The sequence below is a fragment of the Osmerus eperlanus genome, chromosome 22, assembly GCF_963692335.1.
Source record: "Osmerus eperlanus chromosome 22, fOsmEpe2.1, whole genome shotgun sequence".
In the NCBI taxonomy this organism is placed as follows: Eukaryota; Metazoa; Chordata; class Actinopteri; order Osmeriformes; family Osmeridae; genus Osmerus; species Osmerus eperlanus.
In genome coordinates this window covers 8,514,593-8,535,531 of record NC_085039.1, presented here as the reverse complement: position 1 = coordinate 8,535,531, position 20,939 = coordinate 8,514,593, and the positions used below count along the sequence as shown (strand labels likewise).

At 48.1% G+C, this 20,939-nt stretch overlaps 3 protein-coding genes across 3 annotated transcripts in view; 2 read left to right on the top strand and 1 right to left on the bottom strand.

Annotated features, from left to right (window-relative positions):
- The window catches only part of smurf2 (SMAD specific E3 ubiquitin protein ligase 2), a 48,147-nt gene extending 45,975 nt beyond the window's left edge, over positions 1-2,172 (top strand). Inside the window, 1 exon segment of the mRNA XM_062448481.1 lies at positions 1-2,172. This exon segment is cut by the window's left edge and continues 1,100 nt beyond it. The gene's annotated coding sequence lies outside the window, so the exon portion shown is untranslated.
- On the bottom strand, positions 1,188-14,070 carry LOC134008896 (centrosomal protein of 95 kDa-like). The gene is given in 22 exon segments (XM_062448482.1): positions 1,188-3,165; positions 3,288-3,359; positions 3,443-3,589; positions 3,701-3,853; positions 4,042-4,116; positions 4,938-5,107; positions 5,245-5,398; positions 6,037-6,129; positions 6,352-6,392; positions 6,394-6,549; positions 6,649-6,769; positions 7,259-7,382; positions 7,620-7,828; positions 8,094-8,146; positions 8,285-8,354; positions 9,311-9,528; positions 10,289-10,407; positions 10,965-11,067; positions 11,982-12,095; positions 12,458-12,565; positions 12,898-13,026; positions 13,727-14,070. Coding segments are annotated over 22 exon segments (2,631 nt in total). The 5' UTR covers positions 13,752-14,070; the 3' UTR covers positions 1,188-2,988.
- A 5,298-nt stretch (positions 14,071-19,368) lies between these two features.
- Positions 19,369-20,914, top strand: LOC134008872 (uncharacterized). The gene is made up of 3 exons (XM_062448454.1): positions 19,369-19,489; positions 19,872-20,164; positions 20,414-20,914. Exons 1-3 carry the CDS (start codon positions 19,483-19,485, stop codon positions 20,813-20,815), a joined length of 702 nt encoding a protein of 233 aa, XP_062304438.1. The 5' UTR covers positions 19,369-19,482; the 3' UTR covers positions 20,816-20,914.
- Positions 20,915-20,939: the final 25 nt, after the last annotated feature.

The following is a 20,939-nucleotide window of genomic DNA, read 5'->3' as shown; positions in this document are numbered from 1 at the left end:
GACCGACATGAAGGCAAGCGACCGCCCGACTCGTCCGCCACAGCGTCACCATTGCATCATCCACCTGTGCGTGTGTGTGCACGCGCACGTGAGAGAGCGGCAACGACGGAGCGTGCGGGAGCAGGAGGACTCGCGAGTGCAAGGTGGAATTCCGTCGAGGGGGAAAAAAACGTCAACAAAAAAAAACCCCGGTCGGATCGCCCGGCCTACCGAAGCGCCCTCCTGTTGCTAGGTGACGTGGTATTCACTTTGTGCTAGAGCGTTAACTGCGCCGCCGCCGTCGCCCCAAAGCCTGTATACCTGGGCTGAATCTCAATAGTGTGGCTGCCCCCCCCCCCCCTCCCTGCCCCCTTCAGGAAGCAGCCACCATTTTGACTTCACCTTTTGTCGAGTGCAGATGAAGCTGAGGGGGCCAGTGGAGGAAGTGAGGTCACAGCGTGGAGACTCGCCCGTAAGCGGCTCCCAGGGGCCAGGTTCAGGCAGGGCGCTTCAAAGCAATTTCACAGGAGCATGTCTGCGTCTCCTGAGTGACTGACACCCACCTTCAAGGGGTTTTCTTCTCTCCTTCCCTCTCTAGAGCACTTTATTAACTCGAAGGGCGAGCGACAGGAAGTGCTTTCTTCACATTTAGAAAAAAGACACATATACCTTGTTTTATTCCAACCATTAACAGTGGAAATATACAGGAAAAACGAAAAGTATATATATATATACACACCTGTAATTCTGAGTATGTACATGTAAAAATATATACTTATTTTGTATATGGCTTTGTCCCGTCTGTTTGACGACGTGCCAGCATGTCGGGTGTCCCAGACCTCTCTGCATTCTCAGGTGAAGTCAACGTCCTGTCTTTGACCTTAACGAGGGCGACATGCGAAGGGGGGAGAGAGAACAGACGCAAGCTCCTGTCAAGAGAGTACAACCTGTGACCCTCTCCTTGAGGGAGAGCCGAGGGCGTGACCTTTAACTTTTGACCCTCCCCACCACCCCGACCCCAGGCTGGGACGTTTGCTCTCCCCCACCCCCACCCCCCCCTCCTGAGCCCCCACCCCCAGCCCTGCATGAATGGACGTCTAAAGCGTGTATTTATTTGCAATTATTTGTCCCAACAAGCGAAATGTGTGTTGACATGCGAAAATTCTGGTGAATGTTGTTTTTTCCTTTTTATAAATATATATATATACATATATATATATATATATATATATATATATCTATAATATGCTGCCTGTCAAATAGCAATCGACTACGACCATGGACTGTTTTCTTACTGAAAATTCACACGCATACACAGACCCATCTCTCTTTCCAGTGTTTTTTTTTTTTTTTTTACGGTGAAGCCATAGCTTCTCCAGAGAGAATATTGAAGTATCCTAAACGGTGCTTTTTGTACAGCACAGACTATTGGTCACAAGCGACTCATGACACATTTTACCTTTTCACCTGACAGGAACACAGAATAAAAATGCATTAAACTATACTTTTTTTTTTTTTGCACACGCAGACTTTAGATTTGCGAGTTATAATCAGAAACTTCCTTCTATTTACCAAATAGTTAATGGACTGATTGACTTTTTTGTGTAGATATCCAGTATATACACACACACGTTATATGCACACTTTAACATGTCCAGTGCACACACTGTTTCCTCTCCGCTTCTGCCATTTGCATCTAACGTTGTGGACTTCTGTGGGGATAATGAAACTGGTGTGTCTGGATGGAAGAGGGGACAGCATGGACTGTGTTGTAGCCGGTTGCTTTGTAGCATGTTCCACTCGCTTAGCGCTACTTCTACATGTAGCCGACCGATCAGTGCGACTTCAGAGGCTGAGATGTACTCCCTTCTCCGCGCGTGTATGTAAGTAAACGTTTTCCGTGCGTGTGTAAATGAGTTCTGATTAAATTTGCAAAAAGCTGTCTTAAAAAAAAAAAATACTTAAACATTTTACAAACAAAAAAAAACTGTTTTTATTTCCACATTTTTATTTCCAGTCTGTTTTTGTATTTATTATTACAGTGTGTGTGTTTAGTTTTCACACCATCTGCTCTGTGAGCTTTAACTGACACCTGTAAATAAGAAAAATAAAAAGCGGAATATTAATGAAAAAAATAACTAAAAAATTTAAAAAAAACTCTTGTACCCTCTTGCAGAAAATGAGAGCAATAAACGATGCTGTTTGGAACTCGCAGCATTATGTTTCATAAAAACATCGGTGTCACTGTGTCTTCTTTGTACCTGCCTCAACACCTTCATCTGGTCACTGAGCCACAGTGGGCGGTGCTCGTACGCCCACGGAGCTACTAACAGGCTCGCGTCACTAGTACAACACTGATGGGACATTATCACGGGTTCACATGACGTTATACCCAAAACACAGGAAAGGCAGAAGGTGCATATAACATTGTTGCACCTATGTAATCGTGTTGTCATGATGTCATGTTCCTACATGACCCAGCCCTGTTCTCTGAAGGCTACAACACTGGTGTGTTCGTTAGTACAATCACCATGGATGTGGGGGGGGGGGGGACAGGGACATTAACATCTATTTGGGATTAACAGCATCAGATAATCACAACAGGTTGGGTCAATTACCATAGAAAACACACAACAATACAATCAAATAAATAATCCACTGACATGTTTAAAAAAAAGCTACGGAAGACATTCTGCTTTGATTTAAAGGGAAAACGGTGGAGTTAATAATCTCGTCCTGGTCTGACATTCAACACAATCATTCTCGCTATTAGTGTTGCATCCCGATTTCAGGATGGTCCCATTTTGGCGAAGGAAGTACCAGACATTTTCTAACTAGTCGTATTTGCAACAGCACACCAAAAACACAGTGAAGAAGTCATTCTTTTAAAAACTTTTAAATAATCAAGTATCTAAAACAATGGAAGAGGACTTGGTCCAAGAGTACCGAGTTTGTTTTTAGCAGCCAAGTTAAATGGAGTTAGGAGTTATACGTAGTTAACCGCTGAGGTCAGTGTAAACAGCTGGTGTTGTACTGGAAGGATGCCATCTGCACACGACCCCGTAACCTCTTGACCTCCAGGTCGCGGAAGTAGTCCTCGTCATCGTTCTGGATGATGATCTTCTGCAGCTCGCCGATCTCCCGCTCCATCTTGGAACGGAGTTCTCTCTTCATCTTCTGAAGAGCCTGAGGAGAACACACACACACACACAGTGAGAACACATGGATTCTATTCGATCGGAACCATTTCTTTCAAGAGAAATGCTGGGTAATTAAGAATGCCGATTGTCGTCTTCAGGGATGTTTACCTTCTCCTGCGCCTTCTTCCGCACTTGAATCTCCTGCCGTTCTTGAGCGAGAGTTTCCGCCAGCAACGAAAACTGAAACATAAATGTTTGTAAGTCAAGCGTTGCCCTCACCTGCCTGTGCGCGTGTGTATACAGTATGTGTGTGTCCATCCTACCTGGTCCTTGTAGTAGTTCTCCATAGACTGGATCTGGTCTCGGTGGCGTCTGTGGTGCTCCTGACGTTGCTCCTTGGCGTAGGCCCTCTGCTCCCTGAGGCGAGCCTTCTGCAAGTCCAGCCCCTCCTCAAACACCTGCTTAAACATCTGGACCGCAACCACAACCGACCGTCACGCAACCTTCACACACCACCAGGACCGGCAGAGAACGTCACACAAGCCCCCCTCACGATGACCCAGCACGGCAGGCAGTCTCACCCGCTCCTCCTTGGTGCGCGCCCTCATCATGCGGGCACGGTGCTGGACGTGGTAGTCGTTGTGGTACTTCTTGGCGCGGGCGATCTGCTGCCTCTGGTCTCTCAGCTGGCTCCGGGCCGACTTCTGCTGCTGGATTCGCTCCTTGAAGTCCCTCTGGAGGCGGGAGGAACACAGGCTTGGAGGAGGGGACTAAGCGTGCGTGTTTGAGAGGGACATTAGTGTGTAAAAGACATGAGGTATCAGACTGTGAAAGCCCGGGGGCAAGGGGGGGTGAGAGGGGCAAGGGGGGGTGAGAGGGGCAAGGGGGGGTGAGAGGGGCAAGGGGGGGTGAGAGGGCTCACCAGGCGTCGGTTGTGCTCCTGCTCCCTGTGGATGATCTCCACCAGCAGGTCGTGTCTCCTCTGCGCCTCCTCCACCTGGGGGAACCACACCCAGCCCAACACCATGAGCACGCCTCCTTCACCTCCACACACACCCAGCCCAACACCATGAGCACGCCTCCTTCACCTCCACACACACCCAGCCCAACACCATGAGCATGCCTCCTTCACCTCCACACACCCAGCCCAACACCATGAGCACGCCTCCTTCACCTCCACACACACCCAGCCCAACACCATGAGCACGCCTCCTTCACCTCCACACACACCCAGCCCAACACCATGAGCCTCCTTCACCTCCACACACACCCAGCCCAACACCATGAGCATGCCTCCTTCACCTCCACACACCCAGCCCAACACCATGAGCATGCCTCCTTCACCTCCACACACCCAGCCCAACACCATGAGCACGCCTCCTTCACCTCCACACACACCCAGCCCAACACCATGAGCACGCCTCCTTCACCTCCACACACACCCAGCCCAACACCATGAGCATGCCTCCTTCACCTCCACACACCCAGCCCAACACCATGAGCATGCCTCCTTCACCTCCACACACCCAGCCCAACACCATGAGCATGCCTCCTTCACCTCCACACACACACACGCCTTAAAGCCCCGCTGAATCCCCTTTTAACATCTTACCGAAGAACACAGAGTATGAAGGTACCACTCAAAGAGCGTGTGTGTGTCTAATATTCACACACACACACACGCGGTAATAAGAAGTCGACAAACTCCCAGTGTTATATCGTTCATAAACAATCTTCTAAACGACCCCCAGTCTGTCGGTCGTTTCCTCCTGGGTTGTGTTCCGTTCCGAGTGTGGGTGAGAGAGTGGCGCCCCCTACCTTGCTGGTGAGCTTACTGCGGGGCGCCCGGGGGGCCTCCGCCAGGGAGTGCAGGCGCTCCACCTGGCCCAGCTGCTGCTCCCACATGCGGCCCAGGGCGTGGGGGGAGAGGTGCAGGTGGGGCAGCTCCTCCAGGAGCTGGGGCAGGAGGTCGTTGTCCTGCACCTTCACTGGGGGGTGGAGGGAGGGAGGGGAGAAAGAGGGAGAAGAGTGTTCAGCTGCTTTCTTGACGTAGCACAGGGGTTAAGGGGTCAGGGGGGTGGGGTCAGGGGGGTGGGGTCAGGGGGGTGGGGTCAGGGGGTCTTACTTGGAGCGGCTCTTCTCATGTTCTCGTGACGCCTGCGGCCAGGAGTGAGGCTGGACCGCGTCCTTGGCGAGCGGTGTTGGGGCGTCGTCAGTCTGGCTGGTTTGGGGGTCCGGGGGGGGGCGTCCCTCAGTATGGCCTCCCTGTACTCCCGCTCCTAGACACACACACACACACACACGCTAGTTTAAAGACCAGCATGGGAATCAGTTTGATGTTTCCATGTTCATCCTAGCTTGACTTGTACGGGGTCCTCAAATCGCCTACTCATTCTACTGACGCAGAACACTGATTTCACATGGCACAGTGTCTCACAACTTCCTGTCACATGGCACAGTGTCTCACGGCCTCCTGTCACGTGGCACAGTGTCTCACGGCTTCCTGTCACGTGGCACAGTGTCTCACGGCTTCCTGTCACGTGGCACAGTGTCTCACGGCTTCCTGTCACGTGGCACAGTGTCTCACGGCTTCCTGTCACGTGGCACAGTGTCTCACGGCTTCCTGTCACATGGCACAGTGTCTCACAACTTCCTGTCACATGGTACAGTGTCTCACGGCTTCCTGTCACTTGGCACAGTGTCTCACAACTTCCTGTCACATGGTACAGTGTCTCACGGCCTCCTGTCACATGGCACAGTGTCTCACGGCTTCCTGTCACATGGTACAGTGTCTCACGGCTTCCTGTCACTTGGCACAGTGTCTCACAACTTCCTGTCACATGGTACAGTGTCTCACGGCCTCCTGTCACATGGCACAGTGTCTCACGGCCTCCTGTCACATGGCACAGTGTCTCACCGCTTCCTGCGCCCTCAGCCTCTCCTTGGTGATGTTGAGGCGTTCCCTCTCCTCGTACCTCTTCAGCTCCTCCTCATACGCCTTCTCCACCAGCTGAGGAGGGGAGGGGGGAAGGAGAAAGAGAGATAGAGAAAGAGAGAGAGAAAGATAGAGGGAAGAGACAGAGGAAGGAAGAGGAAAAGGGAGAGCGAGATGGGGGGGGGGAGAGAGAGAGACCATGTCATGAGAGAGCGCGCGTCTCATGCAGAACACTGAGACTACAACACCCGTGTGTTCCAGGACCTGCGTGGCTCCAGCGTGGGCACCGAGGCTCACCTGGGTGTGCGAGTCCTGGCTCCGCCTCTGCCGGAGCTCCCGCCGGCGGGAGCGAGCGGCGGGCGTGCGTCTCCGCGCGCTGGAGCTCTCCGTCTCCCTGGCGACGCCCTCGAGCTGACCCTGCAGGGAGCGCCGGCACCGAGGAGGGGAGGGGGAGAGGGAGCGCGTGCGGGGGGCTGGGGGGGGCGCGGCGAGTGCCTGGGAGGGAACGGGTTGGAGAGGGGTCGGGGTGAGGACGCTGGCTCTCTGTGGTTGTGTGTGAGGATGAGTCTGTGGTCAAGTGGTGTGTGTGTGTACCTTTGGGTCTCTGTGGGTCTCTCCTGCGACACTCCATGACACTGTCGCTGTGGTGAGACTCCTTGTCCTCCTCTCTGACCTCACCCGACTCTCCACTCTCACCCAGGGCTCTCTTCAACATCTGGATCCACACACACACACACACAGGAAACAATCCTTCTGTGATCGATAGAAAATGATGAATCTCAGGTGTCAGGAAAAAAAAGAATTGTGATTATGTCACCTTTTTTCCCCCCAGTTATTCTAACCCTTTATTCCTCATCTCTTTCCGATCTCTTTCCGATCTCTTTCCGATCTCTTTCCGATCTCTTTCCGATCTCTTTCCCTCTCTTTCCCTCTCTTTCCCTCTCTTTCCCTCTCTTTCCCTCTCTTTCCCTCTCTCTCTCTCTCTCTCTCTCTCTCTCTCTCTCTCTCTCTCTCTCTCTCTCTCTCTCTCTCTCTCTCTCTCTCTCTCTCTCTCTCTCTCTCTCTCTCTCTCTCTCTCTCTCTCTCTCTCTCTCTCTCTCTCTCATATACACCTACGGAAAACACTGTACAAATGTCTCTTGCACGTTGCTATGCTATGACACGGCTAGCAAGCCTCTTGTGCGCCCGACGCCCTCTCACGCACCTCGTCCAGCTCCTCCAGCCGCCGGGACAGTTTCTCAGACATGTGGTGCAACTCCTGCTCTGCCTTTCTGTTCTTCTGTGTGCGCCAGGAGCCAGGCTCGACACACTCTGCTGGCCTGTTACCACTGCACAGGCAGGGAGGGGGTGGGGGGGGGGGGGGGGAAGAGGGAGAGAAAAGGGGAGGGAGGGGTGGGTAAGTAATTAAAGTGAGGGAAAAACAAAACGACAACAAACAAACAGTACCGACTGACACCCCGAGAGGAAACAGTCATTACAGAGGCGGACACTGGAATCAGACGAATCCAGAAACACGCCGAAGGACCCTGAGGACATAACAGCTCCAACAGCTTCGCCACTCCTACCCGAGCCCCGTCCTCTCCCTGCGAGAGCGGCCTCCCCGCTGCCCGCGTGCCGCCAGGCCCCGCTCCTCCTCCTCCTCCTGGTCTTCGTCCTCCCCCTCCTCCTCCTCCGTGTCCGGAGGCGGGGAGCCCTCCGTCTCCTCCTGCAGGCTGAGGAAGAGCACGTCCGGCTGGGTGCGGAACAGGACCCTCCGGGGCCCTGGGCCGGCCCGCTGGGAGGCAGGAACACAACGTCAGTAAGGAGGCCCCCCCCCAACACGAGAACGCAACAAGAACTGTACGAGCTGGTTATACACAGTACATGTCCTCTAGACGTGATTACGGAGTGGTGACCGGGCAGAATTCTAGTCTACATTTACTGATGAAGCGTTCACAATGTTTACAATCCTGAATATGAATTTGTGTATCACATTTATCTAGGATTTACAATGAGGGTAAAGACGCGCGCGTGTGTGTGTGTGTATATTCAGTCCTCACCTCCAGCTGCTCCATGTCCTCCTCTGCTCTCGACGCAGACTTCAAACTCTCCACTGAAAAAAAGAAAAAAAAAACATCACACTTTTTAACGCAACACGCAATTTCTCTATATAAACTTGCCATTGGCTACACAACCAAGTCGTTGGGCTGTGTGTATGAGTGTGTGTGTGTGTGTGTGTGTGTGTACTCACCAGGAGAGTGGTTGGAGGCAGGGGACTGTAACCCATTGGTAACAACTGTGTCAGCCACTACCCTGGGGCACTGAGAGACAGAGAGAGAGAGAGAGAGAGAGAGAGAGCATTCATTATGTAGAGGGCTGGTTTGGCCCAGACAAAGACCACAGAGACACAGAGAGAGGCCTCCTTGTTTATTAGGCGAGGGGGAGAAAACACTGGAGAACCGTCTCATGAAAGAGCATAGCCTGAAAGAGTTCCACTTTGTGTGTGTGTGTGTGTGTGTATGCGTGCGTGCGTGTGTCCGGCTTCATCTTGCGCTCGGTTTGTGTGGTTTCGTCCTCCGGTTTCTGTGACATGGGGAGGTGTGTTTTCCCGCAGTGTAACTCTGGCTGGTCCCCTGGGTCACTCTAATGAGGGAGGAGGAGGACGAGGGGGGGAGGGGCCTTGGTGGTGACGAGGGGGTCTGAACGTGAACGTCTGGGTCACCGTGACCGGATGGACGCGATTTTGGTTGGTGAACCCACTGAACTCATTTGGAAAGTTTGCCACCCCCTCTAGTGCATGTCATGTTTTCGATGTCCAGATAAGAGATCCAAACACTTGCGTCGTCCGCGTCGGGGTTCCATGGTTCGACTCCGCGTTAACACCCATAGGGAGCAGGACTCAGGTTGTTAGAGAATAACAAACAGATGTTGTGTCTTGAAAACGTGTCTCGGCTTGCCACTGCATGCAGGCTTCCCCCGAGTTAAAACGCTTCACTGGCCAAAAACAGTTGGAGGAATGACTATGTTTTTACGAGTCAGTCTATGAGTCAGCACATAGTCGTCCTTCCTGATGGCGTTTTGCGTTTCAGAGAAAACAGGAAGGGAAAGCGACTACCCTGAGCGGTCTCTCTGACTCCGGTGTCTCTGACTCTAAGCTTAGCTGCTGTAGAAAGACATTGCATCAGCCTTATGATCGGTCAGACTGTCTGAGTGTCAGCTTGTGTATATAGCTGTGCATATAATACACAGTCTGAAATAGGACACGGTTCGAACATACCTCGGTGGTAACAGGGACTGCATCCTCTTCGGCGTGCCCGTGAAAGAGGCCATTGGCGAGGGGGGGCTGGCTAGGCGAGCGGGGGGCTCTCTCGGGCCTGTGGGGGGTGGTCTGGTAGGGGGGCTGGAGGGGGATGGCTGAGCGCAGGGGCTCCCTCAGGAGGGTGGCCTGGGGGTCCGGGGAGGCCGGGGCCACCGTGGGCTGGGAGGGAGCTTCTCCTGTTGGAGAACGGGCGCGGAGAGGGAGAGACGGGGTTAGATCAGGGCTTTGGAGGCTCATCAATATTTCACGAGAATGTAACACACCACCGACAAGGCCAAAGGAAATTGTTCAGGCATCCAAATCCTTTCCTTTCTTTCTAGTCTAAGCTTAGTTAAGCATCGCTATCCTCCTCATTAGCTTAGTCTGGCCTTGGAGTGGCAGACTATTATTGTGTTGGCCACGCCAACAAGGAGCTTTCAATGAGGCGGAATATACAGCCTATTGTCGAAGACGGTCATTAACATGTATTGTAGCGTGTGAGTGAGAGTGAGAGTGAGTGAGAGAGAGAGAGAGAGAGAGAGAGAGAGAGAGAGAGAGAGAGAGAGAGAGAGAGAGAGAGTGAGAGAGTAAGAGTGAGTGAGAGGAGAGACGGAAAGAGAACGGAAAGTGATGAGGAATAAAGGGTTAGAATAACTGGGGGGAAAAAAGGTGACATAATCACAATTCTTTTTTTTCCTTTTCTATTTTTCTTCTTCTTTGCAAAGCTTCCGCAAGAGGAAAACTAACCCCATACCGCATCATAAAGGAGCCTGACATTCCACAGAGCGAGAGAAAGAAAGATCGAAGAGCACGAGACAGGAAAAACGAGAAAAGCTGCATTTCGCATCGAGGACCCGTCTGATTAGCCCGACGGCGGGGGGGGGGGCGGTTCCGCCATTTCGCGGTCAGTGTCATCAGCTGACAGAAGTGAGAGGTGGAGGGGGGGGGGGGGCTCACCTTCTTGTTTGGCCGTGAACGTGCGGGCGGAGTCTCCCAGCTGAATGAGCTCATTGGTCGAGCCGATCTCCTCCGCGTTCCAGGAGTGGAGGGAATGTTTGCTCGACTGGACGGCAGACCTGCGAGACAGGAAGAGACCTCCGGTTAGATACGCACCATCAACACAGAGACAGACAAGAGAGGTACCGTGATACCAAGTGAAGCATTCCTGAAGCATTCCCCTTTCCAAAACTGGCCGGTGGACTTCCTGGTGCGGCATCCATTTGCATAACCTGTTACCTGTGAGTCATTCACTCTGTGTTTACTTTGAGCGAAGCACGGGCTGTGGCCAGGCCAGCCTGTGGATGAGGTCATGCGATAAGACGCTTGCGTCAGTGATTGCTTAGCGCCTCACCTTTTAACACATGTACTGTAAACAACGCAGAGCAACCGGGTCTGTCAATAGGATGTACAGGACGGCCACGCTCTGTCACAGGACAGCTCAGTGTTGAGGGACTATACCAGTGTGCCAATACTTTACCAAGGGGTTTCCTGACCGTTCAGTAACCAAAAACACGAGCTAAAAAAAAACGTGCTACTCGTCCACGAATGAACTGTCCAACCAACTGTCCCTGTGTGGGGAGAGTTGGCCGGCGTACAGAGCGGGTCCATGGGTAAGGGGAGGGGAGACACTCACTGTATACTGGAAGACTGGGACCCTCTCTCCAACATGGCCTCGTTCTCCTGGTTCTCGGCCTGGGGAGCCTGGGGGAGTTCCTCCACGCGAGCACCGTTGGGTTCTGCGGAGGGGGGAGAAGGGACGGCGAGGGGGGGGTTAAGGGGTCGGTTAGGAGTCAAAATGACGTCGAGAGTGAGATGTTGACAGGATGTCAAAATGAATAAACGGAGATGACCTTCAGCCTGCCTTTAATCAGTACATGTGAGGTTGCCCAAAGGTCAGAAGGCTGTCTTGTCCCAAACCAAATCACAGAGCAGAACAGGCAACAGCGGCCATTGTTATAAACAAGGGCACACACACACACACTCAGGCAACTTGGCGTGCCAAAAGCAGAAGTGACTGACCTTTTACAAAAGTGAAAATGATGCTAAACCATTAACTGGAAGGGGTTTTTCCAACAAGCACATATCCTGGCAACCCCAAACCTTTCAAAACAACTTTATAGTTAAACCTAATCATGAACACTTAACATTACTAGTAATTCTTTTCAGATGCGATTGTTACTCCTAGACCTAAACTAAGTGTTTCCCTCAAGCCTGTTTCAGTTTGCATCGTTTGAAGGGACTGGCAGTTAGTCGATACAGTCTAATTGGTGTTTGGCAATGGACAGTGGGGCACCACAGACACACAGGCATGCAGAGCTAGGCCAGATGAATGGGGCCCAGTGATCCCACAGCCAAACTGGGTTTAAGGGGCCATTATGTCCACTTGATGTGTGCGGATGACCTCACCTAAACACGGCCTCGGTTGGAGAGAAGGGGAGAAACCACTACTGTTCAACATGGGAGACTGGGCAGAAAGTTCGAGAACACCAGCCCGCGATATAGTGAAAGTGTCTCTCGATGGCCGGATGGAAACATATCCTTTTGTTTCGGTCTAATTAAATAACTCATCTTCTATAGACAGGTTTTTACTCTTCTTAGTTGTACCAAAATAGCTTGGATGGTTGCAAATGTGTTGGGAAAAGATGTCTACCTCCATTTTGTGACTCCTCCTCGCTTATCTGCTCTGTGAGGTACTCCAACAGACCATCAAAGATCTCCAGAAGGTTCTTGACTGATTCTTTGTCGCCCCTGACGATGTTTTCACCTGGAGAGACGACAACAAAATATTATCGGGTGGACAGGTCATGCAGTACATTTGTAATATCAGAAAACCACCAGAAATGTACTTTTACAGAAGCAAGGCTTCTTCCCTTCTTTTTATAGTGTATTTGAAGAAAACAATAAGTCTGTGTATATTTGGAATAAGGCCGTTTCTTTGTAAACACAACTCCTGAGATGATCATTAACACCCATTTAGCTTCAGTTCCTCAGGGTATAACTGAATGGAGTCACTTGACTTGCTTTCATCTTCACAATGATTAATGGCTGAGATGTCAGCAAACAAAGTAGTAGTTAGGTGTCCATCACCAGTAAAGGGTGAGGGGCTATAGTCGGGAAGCTGCCTACCTGTGATGTGGGACAGGCTGATTTGAAGATAGTCCAGGGCCAGGGAGTCGATTACTGACTGGATATTGTGGATGTCATCCTCCTGACTCCCAGGGGCAGCGATGTAATCTGTCCACACGTACACACACACACACACACAGTTACGAAAGACTTCCCTGTGCACTTTAGCCACACTTTCACACAAGCTCTCATTGACCAGAGCAGTCCTGTGCTGGCATGTTTAATGACCCTAAAGCAGAAGACTGCTGGGGCATTCTTGAAATTCTGAGCATATTCATGTAAATGTATTTCCTACTAAAGCTAACACATAGTTCTTGTTGCCAACAAAATAGTTGTGTTGATATACAAGAGGCGTTTGAGGCCCCAACAATACTCGAGATTAATGCTAAACACAAACTGTAGGGGACAATGGAAACTTTCGTCAGTATTAAAAAACTTACCCGGGACTTTCTCTCCCAAGATGGCTTCATACAACGCTACAAAAACACTGGCATCACAGTCAGTCACCTTCCTCAGCTTTAAGTTTATGTGACACTTGCTGAGGAGATCATTTGCCACGTCCACCCAATCTATGGAAGATAGATGATACGTGATATGATTACAATGTACGCTATTCTTGTGTGCTTCCTACGTGTACTTTGGTGTATCAAGATGCATCTATTTCAAGTCAACAACCATGGCATTGCAATGTTTTCGAAGCTTCTGTTAGGAAGACGTAACGTCCACAATAGCATAACGCCGAACACTAAGTACCTAACAACCATCACCGATTGATTGTTTACATCATGCTCACAGTAGCGGTTAGGCAGAGGGAGTGTGCGCGGGGATTGATAGCGGGAGCAATGAGCGTATTGTGCTTCCAGTACTACTGGCTACAGCACAGTTGGCAAACTACGTTGACTTTAGCTGGCAGTACTTTTTGTTAGCGTTCCACATGGAACTTGCAAAAACGTGATAATTCGCGAAGTCACTTAAGAACATTGAGGTTGTTAACACAATCCATAATGACAGCAAGTCTTGCTCTAGTACTAGTTGTACAGTTAGGCTAGCTACCTGATGAGTACAGTAACATGTTGCCGTGGCTAATGGTGAACTCGCCAGACCATCTACTACTTTACCAAGCTAGTTTGATTCATTCCAACTAAGCTATTGAAGCAAGCATAATTTAAACTACTGTAGCTGATGGAAGTCAAAATGGGCCCAACAAAGACAGGAAAGGCGATTTCACTGGCTAGCTATCTAGCTTGGCTAACGTTGGCTGTTGCTTACCTCTGTCTTCTTCTTGGGTGCCCATGAAACAGCTGTCGAAAAGAACAAGTTGAAAAAACGTATCCGATCTAATTGCTGAACAATTTCGGTTGCTACAATATTTCACAGACTATTGCTAGCAACTGTAGCTAGACACGATAGCTAGCTAGTTTTGGTAGTTCTCATATAAGATGGCTAGTCAAAGTTGACTGCTCATCAGAGGAACTACGAGTACTGGAGTTTACCTAGCCAGAGATTATTCGAATGCAACAGCTTTTTGATTGGATGAAAACGGACTCTTTGTTTCCGGAAGCACCATGTGACGACCAGTCGTAAAAAGTGGTGATTTTCAACTTGAATATACTAACCCTGTCAGTTATAAACCGTGAACTTTAATTACATTACTGCCACTGAAATCATCAAACTATTTTCTGGGGAAGTTGCTTGAGGCAGGTCGATTTGTTGCTAAATGACGTTGTGATTACATCGTACATTTGAACGGTCTTTGTCGATGATACATTTTTCTGTATCGCTTTGAAACTGTTCAACAAAAATGTTGGCATTTCCATTTATTGCACATTTTGTTTCTCTTTATCGACACAGGCACATTTGATGTAAGATCCCTAAGTCTGCATCCATTCAGAGATCATATACATCGTTATAAAATCCACCCCTATATATCAAGGCGAGTCAAGTAGGAAGTAAACATTGACATTTGGTAAGCCGGATATCATTCAAGTTTTAAGAACCATATATTAAAAATGCCCCATTACTCCCAAAGCTACAGAAATCCATAAATAATAACTCCATAATTCTTAATGGAGTATATCCATGCAGTGGATTTGTACAACATTTGTACAAGATTTGATATTGATATCAATATGCATATGCCAATTTATTTTTTATTTTTGCATTTGTGATAAATGAATGATCAGTGGATTCAATATTTTGTGTTGTGAATATGCAGATACTTTCTGATTGATATTCATGACTGTTTTTTTTCCAAAGGTTCCGCACCTTTTAAAAAAAGACATTGTTTACGGTCTTGAATATGTTCCGGTTAATAATCCTTATTCTGGGAAAAATGTATATACACAAATCAAAGTAGGCTACACGAAAGTGAAACCTAGATTCTGTGCATTTCATAACAAATTCCTGTTTTATACAAAAGCCCTTAAATTGATGAAAAATGGAAATGCAACTCTTTAGTATTGTAGTTTACAAGGGTGTGATTTAACAACAAAAAAGCCCTAACTTATTAATATATTGTATTGGTCTTTCCTTAACGTTTGATTCATTATTTTCGTGCCTGATCCTGAGGTCATCATGTTAAGATGTATCGTTGTTCCCATGTCGTTTATGACAGACATTTGGAAATTTCCAAATGTCTGTCATTCACAGCCGTTAAGAGGGTGACAGCTGGATTCAGGTGCCTGGAAAAAAGTTAAACAAATTGGTACATCAGGTATTCATTAAACAACTATTGCTACTTTCCACTAGAACGTGAAGGGATAATCGGATTATACAGCCAAACGGCGGAGCATGTCAAGTTGTATTGCTCGCAGTGTATTCAAGGCCACATGTGTATGTAATTATGGAATGCTGCGTTCATGTAGATAGCAAATCTAATTATATAGGTGTTGCCATTTACTGACGCCAGTTGGTCGAAGTAGTACAAAGTGCTCTGCGATGGCTAAATCTTGACAGCCAAGAGAGCTTTATTGCAGAGAGATCTGTGAAAAGAGTCATTAAATGGAGCTCCTCAGAACCATGTGACTGTTGAATTTCACAGAGGGGGCTACAGTAACTTTATCAATATTACAAATACAGCTAGAGCACAAAAGAGGATATGGGGGAAGGTTTTGCAAACAGAAGATGTGAATGAGATTCTGTAATCCTTCTGGCAAGCTGTACCATAGGGTCAGTGAATATAAATAACTTACTATGGTATCAGCTTTGTAGTTACAATCCATGTGCATCATACCATATGACCATGAGTTGACATGCACTGCTTGCTTTTAAGGGTACACAGGAGGGGAAGGGCACAGGAGAAGACAAGCATGGCAGAGCAGACCTGTAGCAGGATAGAGAAAGTAGGATATTGATATAAAACAAATCATGTATATTGACAAGTAAAGTGTCTGATTCAGCCATGATATATTTAACACAACTAGATGTGGAATACCCTGCCCCTCTAGTCAATCACACTTCCAACTAAACATGTTCTCCTCTCTGGCAGTGCATTTGATGTAAAGATTATTATTCATTAGTAAACAGTTAAAGACATGATCTATAGGAAGACCTTCTTTTCTTGTCTTTTAATACATAAGAGGTGCAGGCCCTAACAGAATCTGTACATGAAGAATCAGCACCTACAATGTGAGTCCTACGCTCAACCCATCCTGGGTGGGTGTATCAAAAGGGGGCAACCCATCTGCACCCACTTATGTGCAAAATATGCTAAAGTGAAAGGTACATTAACCCAAAAGCTAGCAGAAGGTGTAAGATGTTTAGCGGGTAAAACACAGGTAACTGATGCCAAAGATGCCAAAATCAACCTAGAAGATAAATCCAGAACATTCCAATAAGAGGTAAAACTAAAGGGAATGTCAACAGTTCCCAAAAGTACCTCCCAACAGTCCAGGTCCAAAGCAAAATACAGAAAACCCCAACACAAGGTCTCAAGACAAACTTCCTAATTGGCTCTGAAAGAACAACCAACCAAGGCTGGTCCTGGCATTTGAAACACTAAAGCAAAGAACTGAAGAACATGGTGACTGAAGTTCACATGCAGGGAGCAGGAAACAAGGCACTGCTGAAAACAATATGACATCATAACAGATGAAGAAACTAACAATCAGGGACCTCTAGTGGCCAAAACAAGTCCATGACCCTGACAATTAAGGCTGTCCAAGATAAATGTATTTTATCATATCTTTTATTTTATGGTTGGAGTTGTTCTTACGAATTACTTTAACTGAAGGTTAGACTTCAGAAATCCTACCAATTTGTTTGTGTGAAGGATCTGACTGCAGCGGAAGTTGTACATGATGCATCTGCGACTGAGGGTTAGGTAGATGTCTCTGGTGTATCGTGTTACACATCAAACCCTGAGTCAGATGTAACACACACAGGAGACGATGCTGAGAACGATTTAATCAGAAATGAACTGTGCTACGAAAGGAGAGAGGGAGTTGGGGTGAGGTCTGGGGGAGGGGGTTCAGAGAGGGTGAGGTCTGGGGGAGGGGGTTCAGAGAGGGTGAGGTCTGGGGGAGGGGGTTCAGAGAGGGTGAGGTCTGGGGGGAGGGGGTTCAGAGAGGGTGAGGTCTGGGGGAGGGGGTTCAGAGAGGGTGAGGTCTGGGGGGAGGGGGTTCAGAGAGGGTGAGGTCTGGAGGAGGGGGTTCAGAGAGGGTGAGGTCTGGGGGGAGGGGGTTCAGAGAGGGTGAGGTCTGGGGGAGGGGGTTCAGAGAGGGTGAGGTCTGGGGGGAGGGGGTTCAGAGAGGGTGAGGTCTGGAGGAGGGGGTTCAGAGAGGGTGAGGTCTGGGGGGAGGGGGTTCAGAGAGGGTGAGGTCTGGGGGAGGGGGTTCAGAGAGGGTGAGGTCTGGGGGGAGGGGGTTCAGAGAGGGTGAGGTCTGGGGGAGGGGGTTCAGAGAGGGTGAGGTCTGGGGGAGGGGGTTCAGAGAGGGGGTGTCTGTGCTGGCATGGCTGGGTGACCAGGTGGCTCGGGGGAAGGGAACAGAGCAGCACAACACCTGGTCTGAGACCAGCAGAGGGACCAGAACTACTGGTCTGAGACCAGCAGAGGGAGCAGAACACCTGGTCTGAAACCAGAAGAGGGACCAGAACACCTGGTCTGAGACCACCAGAGGGAGCAGAACACCTGGTCTGAGACCAGCAGAGGGAGCAGAACACCTGTTCTGAGACCAGCAGAGGGAGCAGAACACCTGTTCTGAGACCAGCAGAGGGAGCCGGCCCTGAGGGTTGGTGATAGATTAGAGAGGGGGGAGGGAGAGAGGGGGTATTCAGGTGACTGGGAGCAGCTTTGGTAACACAATGACAACATGGTTCCTGGCGAGTCTTGTGAGAGGTGCAGTACCAAGATCCACCAGCTGGGGAGGTGGTTTGTCCGGTCACCTGACCAGGGCCTGTGTAGTGGTTATGCATGTATTTATTTATGGTTCAATTGTGGCATTTAGAGAATCCAGATCCGACAGGCGGCTCCTCCCAACCACACACTCCAGGTTTCTGTCATTGCCCACGTTGTGTATTTGTACTTATTGTACATCATTTAGGTTAACAGTGGTTGTTTTGAAATGTGGCAAATAAATAACAGTGACTGATGTGCTTTGCCTCTGACCTTCCTTCTACCAGATATCCATGGTAACCATGTCTTTACGAGTTGATCGGTAGAAATGAAAACGTCACACCACACCTACAAATACCTATTATGCACACTCAAACATAAAACAGATTCCTAACAGAGACACACCATTATACCCACCTGACAAAGCACCTTTTATACACAACCATGACTGTGGATATGGTAGCACAGCTTTTGGTCAAAATAACTGCAATCAAGTGCTTCCCATCAATAAGCCCCCTGCACTTCTGCACTGGTCTCCTATACTACCCTCTTTTATTGAGTTGGTGACGGATGGTGCGAGTTGAAACTGCCGTACCTTATGGAGGTCACAAGGAGATGTGTGGAAACCAAAACACGTTTTACTTTCAACCGTTTTCTAGAAGAAATAGCAAATTCTTTGAAAAAAAGCCAATATTTGAACTACAACTGTAACTCTATTTCTAAGAAGAAGACGGTTAGTTCAATCCTCTTTCAGAAGAGTAATGAAGAAATAAGATACGGTAAGTGTCTCATCATTTCCAGTAAAAGAGAAGTGTTAGAAGTGTGTCACACTACTGTACAAATCCTGTTTCCAGACAAAGTAAACAAGGGATAGGACCAGGGCCATGCACAGTACATCTATTGTGGTTGTCACACTTGTTTTTCAGGGCACAGTCTTACCACATCTGAGAATGTTTTTTTTGTGGATGACTGTTTGGTCATTTACAAGAAAAACCTCCTCAGTGCACCAGACAGCATATCTGTCCATAGGTCAGGGTCCTGCTACTGAAGGGTCAAATTCCACATAACGAATGAACATAACTCATTCTGTCGGACTGCATGATTCTGAGGGTTGATGGTGTGTAAATACTCAATAATGTGAATAAGGGAAATATGTACATTAATATGCTTTGCTGTATTGAATTGTATTTTCGAAAATATATATTTTTTAAATCTTTAGCTTCACATATTGCAGAGTTTGAATTAAAACACAGCAAAGAACATGTAAAAAAATGCATACCCCCCCCCCAAAAACAAACAAAAATCACTTGGGTGTGTGAACAGCAGAGCAGAGATTAAAGAAGATGAATGTAGTTGATGAGTCAAAGAAAGTGTACTCACTTTTCCAAAGAAGTGTCAAAGTTTAGTGGCTCATCTGTCAAGTGTGTGTAGCGCGTAGGCTGCAGCCTTACTGCAGGGGCCTGGGTTTGAATCAGGCCCAGACCATTTCCTGCATATCCTATTCCCCTCTCCTCCTCATTTCCTGTCACTCTTCACTGTCTATCTCAATAAAGAAATTCCCCCAAGAGTTTTTGATGATGGCTCGTAATATCCTGTGTCGTTTCCTCATATTTGGTGGGTTAGTGGCATATAAAAGGGTTGAGAACTCACTGCCTTAAGAAATAACAAAAGCTCTCAAGAAATCTGAACAGCAATGGCTGGTGAGTAATTTACTCAACATTTCATAAATGTCATTTATTATTAATATTATTTCATAATAATATGCATTTGTGAGAGAGAATTCCCAATGTCATAACTGTTGTCAGTGTCCAGACCACTCAAACCAGTTCCTAATAATGCAGTTTATATCTATTAGGACTGTACTCAAGTTCTTAATACTGTGTTTCAATGGTACAAGACACTGTACAAGAGATGTAATCAGACAATTCAGTGTTTAACTATATAAAATATATATAGACGTTTGTAGAAAAATGTGTAGTTAGCTACATTAAGGATGCAAATTGCTTAACTCACAGAACTCAAGTTGGTGTTTTCACGGAGAACCTCTTTTGACCTTGTCAATTATCTACTTCTCTCCCTCAGACATCCATGTCAAGAAAAGTCTTTATGATGATCTCTGGAACGACAGCTTTGACATCGTTCAGATGATTCTGAAAGCGGACTTCCTGCAGGGCATGGCAAGCGTCAGGCTCTCAGCCGAGCGCTTCATGACCTTCAACCTGCAGGATATCTACTATTTAGTGAAGGTGACCGAGATGCTGGCGGAGATGAAGGGCAAACCTCAGACACCACCTGACCTCAAGACATTCTTTGAGAAAAAATATAACAGTTACCAGAGCTTTGCTGCTTCTGTCCTGAAGAAGTATTGCCTCAAGGTAAGCCTATCGGGTTTAGGAAACTGTGTTATGCTGGAAACATTCAAGCCTGTGGTTTAGTATTTCCTTTTATAACAAAATAAAGAGCTGTCATAATGCGGACAGGCACAGATTTGGTCCTGTACAAGGTCTTCACAGGCGTTATGTAGTACAGGTCATATTCATAGCTGTAGAATTCCTGTGTAGAAAAAGGAACCCAACAAGAATTGTATCATTATTCAACCATTAATTTCACCCTTACCTCTGCAGGACGCATCCAGCATCATTCCTGGCCTGGCAATCTCCAGCTACTTGCAAACCTACAGGGAGGCAATGAAGTTGGACCCCATCTACTTTGTTGTGGCCATGCTGCCTTGTGTGAGTCTGTGGCCATACCTGGCCCAACACCTGGACATCAAGAAGAACACGGCTTACTACGAATGGAAAGATGAAAACATGCACGGCGACCCAAGAAAGGTGTACCAACCCCTGCTGGACAAGTACGCCTGCAGCATCAACCAGGAAACAGCCACGGCTCTCTTCAGAAAGCAAATGAGCCACGAGCAGGCATTCTTTATGGCATCCGTCACAGCTAGTCCTGCTAATGCGTTAGTCAGTGTGTGTCGGTCAACTGTGGATCATAGACACATTTTCATGCCATTCTCTTACTAGTAACTTTGATGTGATCCTGTCAGGTAGGTAGTGCATCACACTCCATGGATACAGTGATGTACAAAAGTTGTAATTTGATCTGAAAATAAAAAGCTAATGACTATGACTGTGTCGATTTGAAGAA